The sequence below is a fragment of the Hypomesus nipponensis genome, chromosome 15, assembly GCF_054491055.1.
Source record: "Hypomesus nipponensis isolate SF chromosome 15, ASM5449105v1, whole genome shotgun sequence".
In the NCBI taxonomy this organism is placed as follows: Eukaryota; Metazoa; Chordata; class Actinopteri; order Osmeriformes; family Osmeridae; genus Hypomesus; species Hypomesus nipponensis.
Window position 1 is genome coordinate 7,991,101 of NC_140375.1, and position 11,190 is coordinate 8,002,290.

Consider the following 11,190-nt stretch of genomic DNA (forward strand, 5'->3'; position numbering starts at 1 on the left):
GGAGGGGGGAGGGGGTAATAAAGCTTTGGTTGAAATGGCCTAGCTGTGATAACCTCTGAAGCATAACGGAAATGTTCAGAAACATGTTTCAATCTAAACAGGGACACGGTGCTACATTGTGTTCTGTGTTGTATTGTCACCGTGACAACATTGGTCCCAGCCCATGCTCATTTCTTTATGAGGGCAAAACAGGAGTGGCCTTCACTGTTGGGAGGGACTGTTCATGAGGTCATCAGTTGTTAGTTCAAACCTGCCATAACTGTTAAAGTTCACTACTGTTTAATATGTCTAATCAATGTAGATGTGTTGGGCTTGTTTACTGTTGGTTACATCTGCTTCCCTGTTCATTTTTTATTTGCTGTGCCCTTCCGGTATCGGGATAAGACGCTATAATGATCTCTAAATACACAGCGAAAGATGAAAACAGACAAATGTAATATATTTCTCTCAGATTATGATGATTAACAATTTCTCCAACTGTCCAGAGTCTGCATTTGTTCTTGAAATTCAGAAAAAAAACTATTTTATGCATTTATGGGTTTCTTCTTGTATGATCTTGGTTGAAATAAAAGATTTCCTAATTTATGGTTTCTTGCAGTCTGTTATCCATCAGTGACTTCTGGTGTTTGGTTTCAGACAGAAGACGAGGTCTGACACACCCCCAGGGTGTGGCCTGGGCACAGATTAATCACACACACAATCTTTTGTTATATCTGTGTGAAAAGGTTCAAAAGCAGATCATTTAATTGCAAATGATTCTGTCATGTAGTATTTAATCTCTCTGACAATTAAACCAGCAATATTATATTTATTCCAGTAATGTGTGATGCATGAAGGGTCTCGCTGTCTCAGCAGATTGAAACCAGAGGTGTGACTGTAGACTAGGTTATGTAACCATTAACAGGCTGGCAAGGAGAGGAGATTAGACTGGCTGTAGAGTGAGGCCACATCCCAACACTGTAGCAATCCTTCTCTGTCTCCTTCCATCCTTTTTGGAGGAAATTGCATCTACCATCTAGCCCAGTGGTCACCAATACAGTCACATCATATCAGTGATTTCTCTGAAGGAGGGGACCTAGAAAGAACTTGTCTACAAAGTAATAGAACAGGGCCCTTCCTGTGTATCGGATGTATTTGAGAGACAAGGGTCAGTGGTTGGACCGTGACCACACTCAAGATATTCTGGTGCCTCTGGATTCTCTTCAGTCATTTATTCACCTATGGTACAGCCCCAAACATCATTAGTGTTAGACAGTTTCCTCATTGAGGAAAACAAACATAAACCCAAACTCAAGAGAAATCGGTTTTAAAAAATCATCAATATCAAAAGACATCAATATCTTGAATTTCTTCAAGCGCATCAAACAACTACGCTATGAATGGAGTCCTTTACGTCAGAGAAAGAAGAGACTAGTGCACTAGCCTCAAACAAGTATACCTTTGTGAATGAAGTCGTTCCTAACGTCGAATTAAAGAAGCTTCCTGGGAAGGTCTTTCGCCGGAGGAATGCGGTGTTGGTTCAAGACTGAAAGGGACCATGGCGTGGTGTCAGACCTCATCGGGCCTGTTGGCCCGCTGGTCAGTGGAGTGCACCAAGGCGTCGCAGCGTACGTAGACGGGTGCAGGGAGACGATGCTTCGCTATACATTTCGTCTTCTATTTAGATTAAATGAGGGGGGAAATGAAACTAGTTTCTCAGAAATAAATTAAACCAAAGGGAGACCATAATATATAATAGGTATATAATAAACATAAGCTACTTAAAAACAGCTCTCAACACTCTTGCACAAAGGAAGTTCGTACGTTTTGTAAACCATAACAAAATTATCCAATTCAAATGACACCCTACCCTTGAGTAAGATAAACTTCACACGTGATTTTGCGTATAAGGACACTTTCTGCCCCTTAGGGAACACCGTATGTATTAAGGAGTTATGTAATCGAGTCTACACTGGGATATAAATTAGTTCAAGTTAGGCTCAAACACATACGCCCCCCTCCCTTGACGTGGACTCAGGAGCGGTGAGGTGGGTGGGCTCGGCTCACCGATGGGCTTCAGATCTTGACCCCACCGGAGCGGACGGGGAGAAAATACACGATAAAAAGGGACGATGAGTACGAACCCCCTCACATGACTGCGATTAGAAACTAGGCAGTTAGGTGGGCGTGGGAGAGAGAGAGAGAGAGAGAGAGAGAGAGAGAGAGAGAGAGAGAGAGAGAGAGAGAGAGAGAGAGAGAGAGAGAGAGAGAGAGAGAGAGAGAGAGAGAGAGAGAGAGAGATGGGTAACACTTGGATAGACTTACCGCGCGCAGAAGCGCACGTCTGTCTTCTTACTGCAATAGAGGCTCTTGTGATCTGTGGATATCTGCCTCCTCGCGCGTAATCTACCGGTCTATTAAAGGTAAAAAAAAATCAAATCCAAACAAGTAATGATTATCAACTGTATAGACTGAATAATTATAATGCATTTCAATCAGAACAAATTTGAATTATTTGTTAGGCTACTTAACAATATAGTCCACCTGTATAATAAAGTTTTTCAGATCAGAAGTCAGCTCGAGAAAGGAAAAAAATAGAGTTGCTTGGGCGTGCGTTCGTGCGTGTGTAAAAGAAAGTGAGTGCCAACCAGGTTATTCACGCTGTGACACATTGTCAGTTGAGTGTCTTTGAGTGTCAGGTAGACCACGGTTGCTACTGCTTGGATCTTTACCAAGCGATACATTCCACAGAGCAGAGCCGCTAAGCTACCCCGTCTGTCTTGAGACATTATAACACACTCTAACTCAAAGCTAAGAATATAAAAAAACTTGTTCTACATCACTACTGATAGAAGTATTTAGTCCACGTAGACATAACACAATATTAATGTTTTAGTATGTGTATGCTCTGACTGAATGTTTATCAACATTCATGTTTATTAAACTGTGTATGTGGAAAAAAAAATGCAATCCGAGCCGTCAGGATACACAGTATACATGGTTCTCATGACTATTCATTTGCAATAAATGCCATGTGTCTGTGTATGTGTGTGTCCCTTCTAGTTGTCATGTCAAGCAGCCCTGGGCTCCTCAGGGGCACATCAATGCACAGATGCATGCTGGTCCTGACTTTTGCCCTCTTGGTATGTCAGATTGCTGCCAGCCGCCTCTGCAGCTCCCTCATCAACATGGTGGATGGCTTCCACACACTCTTCATCCTCATACACATGGCTCTTCCTCTTCCTCATCCCCGACTTCCTGGAGACGTCAAGAAACCGTTTCTCTGTGCTTCGGAGGTCTCTCCCCCTTCCCCCACCTCCCTCCCCCTGTCATCCACCCCCACTCCATCACCCAGCAGATCTCCCCAGTTCCTCTCAGCCAACAAGACTATCTCCCCCATCCCATCCCACTCCACTCCCTGTCCCCCCTCACCCCTCTCTCCACCTCCCCCAACTACCATAGTCCAGCGTCTCCCAAAACCTTGCTCCCCCACCACCCCTCACTGCATCGCCCCTGACGCCTCACCTGGTCGCCAGCTCCACGACACACCTTATGCCCCAGCTGCACCTCTCCCAGCATCCCTCACCCCGACTCTTCCTCCGTTTGTCACCCCCTCTCCCCCCCCGTCCCTGATGCCCTCTCTCCCCCCGTCCCCCCACTCCCCTTCCCTCCTCCAGTCCCAACGGTGTGGGCTGGAGTACAGCGAGGCCAGGCTCCAGCCGGTCGGCTCTATGTTCTCCTCCCTGCTGCTGGCTGCCCTCTGTGTCTCTGTCTGTTTGGAGATCATCAGCCACACCCTGCAGCCCCAGCTGCTCCGGCGCCCCTTACTGGCCACAGTGGTGGGGGCCGTGAGTCTGCTCCACAACCTGCTGGTGCTAGGGATGGACTGGGGAAGCCAGCAAGGGGGTAGGATGGTGTCAGGGGAGGAGAGGAGTGGAAGTGTCTGGGACGATGAGAAAGGTACTGTGTGTGTGTGTGTGTGGGGGGGGGGGTATTTGTGTTCAACAAGGAGCATATTAAACAATGACCATCTGTTGTTTGTTGATCCTTGTTCCTCTCTGTGGCTGTCCACAGTCAAGAACAAGAACCAAGCCATGGTCCACCCCCACTCTCTGCATGGTCCCTTCCAAGAAGGAACTCTGGTGCTGTGTAACCCTGGGGCCTCCAGTGTCCTGGACCCTGACTGCCCTGACTCAACCTCACCACCAACCCTTGGAGCCTGTGTTCCTGCAGCAACCCCCCAGCCCTGCCCCTCACAGCCCAGCTACGGAGCCCCCCCACACAGTCTGGATACACAGTCAGACGTCAGGCAGACAGGGGCCTGGGGGTCCCACTCCGGGGACCCTGGCTCTGTGGCATCCAGGATGGGTGCCTGTGCAGGACACTCAGGTGAGCATTTTAATTTTGAAATGTTTTGAAATCTCCATGGGCTGTAGTGAGAGAGAACATCCTGGTCAGCGTAATCTAAATCAGAGCTTTCCGATTGCAATTATATAACTTCTGAGTGATGGTAAGCATCTATATATACAGCACCCAGGAGCCAGAGAGTGAAATCTGCTCATGTTTAACACTGAAGCTGTCATTCTTCACATTTATCTTCAACTGAGCCAGACTTCAGTACTTCAGTACCAAAACTTACCGTCCATCCCCCTCCCCAGTGATCCAGACTTCCCCCAGCCTCAGCCCATCTCTGCAGTCAGACCAACCTCCACACGGTAGGCCTCAGACCAGGAGCTGGGGTAGCGGCTGCCTCCCAGCTCTGGTCACTGTGATCCAGGCTCTGATGGGCTCCATCTTGGTCATCACTAATGGGCTGGTGCTGCTGCTGGGCCCAGGATGCCTGGACTCCATTGAGGCCTGCGGCCTCATTCTCTACCTGGACCCTGGTTTCTCCTTGCTGGCTGTGCTGGTGCTGCTTACCACTACCCTGCCCCAGGTCAGAAGGTGTTTATAGTGGATCAGCATTAAGGGTTAAAGATGCTGTAAAGCAAATTCCATAATTTGTACATTATATACGTGTGAAATATAGGCGGTTAATATAACCTGCATTCTGTTACACAGCTGGTACGATGCAAAGACAAAGCAATTAACACATAAGAAACTGCTGGTAGGTCTGACTGTTCAGATATCTGCAATTGATTTAGCTAGTTGTTGCTGTTGTTGCTAAATTCAATAAATTAAAGGGGACGGAGCTTCAGCTCCTTCAGGCGACAACCCCCCCAGTATAAAGCAGAGAAGACTGCTGATTTTCTCACAATTTCAAAGCCTAATTTAACATAATTGTCTGTGTTTTTTTTCATTAGAATTTGGATGGGTAGTTAACAACACACTCTTCTGTGGGGTGATGAACTTTAAACTCATTTTCAGTTCTGCTTTAGAGCATCTTTAAGGGTCATGGGTTAAGAGTAATGGGTCAAGGGTGAAGGGTCAACGTAATCTTGAATACTAAATCAAACCCCTCCTGTATGAACCGCTGATCCGGCTAGGGACCATCTCTCTCCAGGTGTGTCGGGGCGGTCAGCTGCTGCTGCAGGCGTGCCCCCCCCAGGTGCGAGTGTCGGAGCTGGGTCGTAGGATCTCCAGCGTGCCGGGGGTCTGGGCCGTGCATGAACTACACGTGTGGCAGCTGACCGAGAGCTGCCTGGTGGCCTCTGTCCACGTGCACTGCCACGCTGGCTTCCAGACCCACAGGTGACGTCTGAATGGGGAGGGGGCTACCGGTGATGTTGGGGGTTGTATGACTGGGAATAGATGATGTAGACCGGATTCACTGAGTCGGTGTCTCAACAGGTGTGGTGACTTATTGTCTGGAGTTACCAAGGTGCTGCAGAGTGTAGGAGTGAGCTGTTGGACCATCCAGCCAGAGTTCACCCCCTTCTCTGCAACAGTCAGCAGTAACCTTGACAACCACAACACCCCCCCGACCCTCATTCGGGACACACCTTCTCAGACCCCCCACCCGCCCTGCAGCCTGGCCTGTGGGAAGAGCTGTGCAGACAAGATGTGTTGTCACACTGTTGAGGAAGAGACTGCACATCCTGTAGCGCCCTCTGCTGGAGAGGTGGAGGAAGAGCCTCAGATGCTGGTGATAGAAAACACCTTCCTCTGAGATGAAGCATGACGGAGGATGGAATCAGTACTGACGGGACAGACTGCACAGCCAACATCCAAACTCAAACTCCTGTCAGTTTTTATTCTTTGAAAACTCTTGTTTAGCCTTTACTTGTGTTTGTTTTACATAAGAATGTTTATGATCAGTTTTATTTGCATCACCACAGTGCCTTACCAAAGATGACATTGAATTTGTGTGAGTCAGATGTCAATCATACAGTGTTGTAGTGTCTTTGTGAATAAATTAATGTTTCAGTTTTTGTATAGTAAAATACTGTGACAGGGGAATGATCAAAACCAAGTCACAGTTACACTGAATTTAAGACAGAACAACAGTCACTGTCTCTGGTCTGGATACCACAAGGGTTGAGACTTCACACACCTAAACTGTTCACATCTCTGGATAAAACAATTTGATCCAAAGCTACGTATGAGGATTTGACTCTGCCGCAGAGCTATCATGTGCATCAGAATTACTTCTGACTTGTCTTCATCCCTACTGTGCTGCAGTAATGACATAAATAATATCATAATAATTCCTCTTACTGAATAAAAACCCTAAAACCACAAGTTTGCAATTGGTTTTATGTTAATTTGATTTATTTATTGAATGGGAGTTGATGGGGGGAAAGGGTTTAGGAGACTCCTGCAACATGACATGGTGTTAGGTCCTTTTCTACTGTATCCAGGATTTACTGTGGTTATGCACCTTTTGTATACAATCATTTACATGTGTGTGGGACTTTAAAACAAATACATAAGACCCATGAATCTTCTCTCCTCTCTGATCATATCACATGAGTTGGCTACCATAGTTAATGTTTTACCAGGTCTGTGACGACATAAAGACTCCACCTCTTTACTCTTGGGTAACCAATGAAATTGTTTCTGTTCTGCATTCATTATAACCACCCTCTTTCAACAAAAAAGCCATGTTTATGTGTTGGTTTATTTAAAAAATAGACGTTTGAGAGCCTTCATGTTGCTTATTATTGTATCACACATTATTCTGGCACTAAATTCACCGTGATCACAAACTTGAATTTGAAACCATGACTGGGATTATAATCTCAAAGAGAACATTTATATATTGTGCAGCCATTCTAGTCTTAATGCCCGGATGAGCCTCGGTGGTCCGGGGTGCAGGCTTCAAACCTGTAGCTGCTTAGCGGCAGAGTGGTTCAATTCCACCTTTCGGGCGGAAGATATTCGTCCGCGTTATTTCAAACGTTAATCATTCCTATGTCGTACTGGTAATATCCTGTAAGCCATGTAGTGATGTTGGAGATATCCCTGTTATGCCTTTTTATTAAACCACTGCAACAATGTTTGGTGAAACGAATGAGGAAGATTCATTTTCGAACAATTGAAATCGGCGCACCCCAGACGCCAAAACGAGGAAATCATTCAGGACGGATGTTAGCAATGACAGACAAGCTAAGTAGACCATTCACTTATGTCAACTTCCGTTTTGCTAACCAATCGTCCCCCTCAGAAATGTAGGCGTTGCAATGCTAACCGGAAGCAAGTGTGTCCTTGGCATGATTGAGTCGCGTGTGGGAAATATTCGGGGTTTAATGGTCTAAGTGGATGTTTATCTGATTGGTGAGAACCTTTTAAACAAAGTAGCATCCATTGACTGTACCTGTAGTTGTATTACTTACAACATGTTTGCGTCGTTTGCTTAAACAACGCTAACTACCTAGGTGCAGGCTCAATATCTCCAGACTGGCAGAACGCTTAGGACCCTCAAACTTGACACATTCTCAGAAGTATCTCTCAGCTCAAATTCAGACTAAGTTAATATTATTGTTGTTTACATAGTAACCTCTTGTCCTCGGCTATTCATTGAAAATGGTCACGTAAAGGCGATCATTGATTTTCACCACCCCGTCAATGTAATACCAACGCATGTCGGCTTGAGTAATTAATAGATTCTGTGCATGTCTTGTTTCTCTGTCCTTCCCTTTATCCTAAGTTAAGCCTAGGTTCGAGTGTGCTAGCTAATTCTGGCCCAGCCACCATGCCTCTCCACAAGTATCCACCGAAAGTCTGGGAAGCTTTGAAGCTGAAGCAGGGGATCTACACACGTCTGCCCAAACACTACCTGCGGTCGCTAGAGGAGAAGAGGGAGCCCATGCCCGTCCACTGGAGGCCACTGGGGGTGAAATACAGAGTCAGCCCCAAGACAGGGCTCAAAGAGCGGGTCCAGGACATTCCCATCCCCATCTACTACCCTGCAGAGTCCCAAAAAGGTCTTTGGGGAGGAGAGGGCTGGATATCAGGCTTTAAATATGCTAAAAATGACAAAGTGAGTCTCTTCTGGTTTATCAGTCTATCAGTCCGTAATACCATTCATTCAACATCACTTACTGGCTGTAGTAATGCTTGTCAACATCTTGCACAAGTCAGTCTATAAAATGTATTTTATTTGTACAACACCCTGAGATCCTGTGTCTCCTCAGCTCTGCCCCCGCTTGGCTAAGACATGGAAGCCTCAGCTGTTCAACAGGGAGCTGTACAGCGAGATCCTCGACCACAAGTTCACCATCACAGTCACAGCTCGTGTTCTGGACCTCGTCGACGCTGCGTACGGGTTTGACTTCTACATACTAAAGGTAAGAGAATGCTGCAAGGTGTCAGAGAGTACTAATGTTTTATTATTGTGCGAGCATTCTGTTGATACAGGGGAAGTGTATGATGCTGGCACGTATGAAATGGGACTAGTGTTATAGTTCAAGTTTACATTGTTCTCCTCAACACCACAGCAAGATATCTGTGGTCAGCTGGGCTGTGTTTGCATGTAGCCCTGGTTTGCACACCAGCATAGTGCATTGGATTCATGAGGGAGATAGAGAGATAATACTTCTATATGTTCCTGTTCTCCTGTCTGTCAGACTCCCAAGGAGGATCTGAACTCCAAGCTGGGAATGGACCTGAAGCGGGCCATGCTGCTGCGTCTGGCCCGGAGAGAGACAGAGCTCTACCCTGATGACCCAGTCAAGAGGGAGAAGATCTATAACAAATACAAGGTGGGTCAGCGGAGTTTTGGGTGCTTGGATTTTGCTGTTACCTTTCTAATTACTGTACTGGAGTACACTTGATTCTGCTTATCTGCTGAAATTGAAGAAATTTAGAGGTCCTGTTCATGCTGATGACTGAGGAAAATTTCAAGTGATCTGTGTTTGTTGCAGTATGTGCTGTTAATGCTCCTCTTTCTCTCTGTCCTACTACCTCTCTCTCTCCTTTCTTCCCTATCTCCTTCTATTTTTCCTGTCTTCCTTTTTTCTGTATGTCCCAGCAGCACTTGGAGGTCCCGGAGGAGGAGGCAGAGTGGGTGGGGCTCAATCTGGAGGAGGCTGTGGAGAAACAAAGACAACTTGAATATAAGGTGACATTTTCTCTCCAACTCTAACCCTAACCATCCTTCTAACCCTAACCATCATGTTTCCAACCTCAAACAAACCAATACTGACCATAACATCATCCTTCAAATCCTAGAAGTAACATAAACTTTCTGATCACGCACAAACATAGCTCAAACACGTCTGTACATGCGCACATGTATTAACAGCCAGTTATACTTAAACATCTTTTACATTTACTTACTACACAGACTGCTACTACAATGATTCTCTGCTCTCTCTCTTAACTGCAGGACCCAGAACCTGTGTTTAAGAGCTGTGTGGAGAACCTGGTCACACAACTGACCATCCAGAAACTCTCAGAGCCCGAGCTGATAGAGAGGAAGTGAGGAAAAATGCACCACTTGGGATAACGAGGTTACTTCTTATAAAGTATGAGGTCACATCCTGTCCCTATGAACACTGGATTAAACGTACTATCATATTCCAGAGAAAGACACTTGTACTTGTCCAAGGTTGTTCTGTACTCTGATCATGCTAGGAGGAGAAAAGGAAAGAGCAATTTTAAACAAGGGAGGACAGAAGGACACATTTTGGGGGGAAATTGGAAAATTTCTTAACAGTAACAATACTTCTCACCTGACAGGAATATTCTCAGACTCTTAACTGTAAATATTCTCAGAATTTCTGTGTTATATATGTATAGTGATCCAAGGAATACATCTTCATATTTCTTCATTGGTATTGTTCATCCTCATATCATTGATTTTATTGTTTAATTTACCTTTTAAAATATATTTTGTATATTCTATATATACAAAATGTACAGTAGGTGGCAATGTTTAGCCATGTGTTGAAGTGACAAAAATGAATGATTGAACATGTCTTTCAAATAGACACATAGGTATTCTGCAATTCCTTGCATGGCGAATGAATTGCCCCAAATGGAACATAAGGCTATTATTACCCTTAAAAACAAACATTATGGCTTTTGTTGCTTTCATTTTCCTTTTTATCGTAGCTAGTTGTCAGTCTTAAACTAGTGGTTCACCACAGCGCTCATGCAACGGGGAGTCCCTATTGGCTAGGGGACTCCCGTGGGTGGTATAACCTAGCAACAGGAGATGAGTATTCAATTGGCCTACCTGTAAACAGGGTTTATCCTCTCCTTATATGTAGCTCTACTAGTATCAGAATAATTTTCATAACACACTATGGGAATTACCTGTCTAATTCAGGGTAGGAAAACACTCACTACATATGTATTATTGACACACAAGGAGAGGGAAAAATGGTCTAGCCTAAATTGACGGAAATATCCGGCTGTAATATGCTGGTATTACAACTGAATGTATGTGTGCCTGTTGGCCAAGTTGTAGGATAATTGCTGAATGTATTTGAGCTAGTAGGCTATTCATCGAATGTGTTTGAGTTCGGCGGCATCTTTTTTATTTCACCGGCAAGCCCATTTTAAAATTGGTCACATGGTTAGTGTTGTCAGTGGCTCTATATTGTTGAAACAGCACAAGCAACAGTCCAACACATTTTATTTTTCCTTTCAGTAATTAGTGCACATATCAGGCCAGGATTCCCATGGATCCAAAGAGAGTCATATGTGAGCAATGGGTTAACGTCTAAATCTAGCAAAATATTCCCCTCTCATTGTCCTTGAGTCGGGTTTGACAAGTACAGCAGGCTTTATAAAGGTTTCGGTGGAAATATGACGCCAGGCAGG

At 45.1% G+C, this 11,190-nt stretch overlaps 2 protein-coding genes and 1 non-coding gene across 5 annotated transcripts; all 3 read left to right on the forward strand.

Moving 5' to 3' along the window:
- The first annotated feature begins 3,047 nt into the window (after positions 1-3,047).
- LOC146257278 (uncharacterized) lies at positions 3,048-6,641 on the forward strand. The gene is made up of 5 exons (XM_084674951.1): positions 3,048-3,939; positions 4,054-4,368; positions 4,638-4,915; positions 5,483-5,670; positions 5,770-6,641. Exons 1-5 carry the CDS (start codon positions 3,048-3,050, stop codon positions 6,086-6,088), a joined length of 1,992 nt encoding a protein of 663 aa, XP_084531077.1. The 3' UTR covers positions 6,089-6,641.
- Positions 6,642-7,204: 563 nt separating this feature from the next.
- trnastop-uca (transfer RNA opal suppressor (anticodon UCA)) lies at positions 7,205-7,291 on the forward strand. The gene has a single exon. It is a non-coding gene; the product is annotated as a tRNA-Sec (tRNA).
- A 270-nt stretch (positions 7,292-7,561) lies between these two features.
- On the forward strand, positions 7,562-10,193 carry mrpl28 (mitochondrial ribosomal protein L28). 3 transcript variants are annotated; one of them, XM_084675213.1, is made up of 6 exons: positions 7,562-7,695; positions 8,069-8,401; positions 8,556-8,708; positions 8,988-9,122; positions 9,395-9,481; positions 9,749-10,193. In XM_084675213.1, the coding sequence occupies exons 2-6, from the start codon at positions 8,114-8,116 to the stop codon at positions 9,842-9,844; spliced, it is 759 nt and encodes a 252-aa protein (XP_084531339.1). In that variant the 5' UTR covers positions 7,562-7,695; positions 8,069-8,113; the 3' UTR covers positions 9,845-10,193. The 3 variants fall into 3 exon arrangements, with proteins under 3 accessions (XP_084531339.1, XP_084531337.1, XP_084531338.1); XM_084675211.1 differs by having other exon boundaries at positions 7,563-7,695; positions 9,392-9,481; XM_084675212.1 differs by having other exon boundaries at positions 7,580-7,695; positions 8,074-8,401; positions 9,392-9,481.
- Positions 10,194-11,190: the final 997 nt, after the last annotated feature.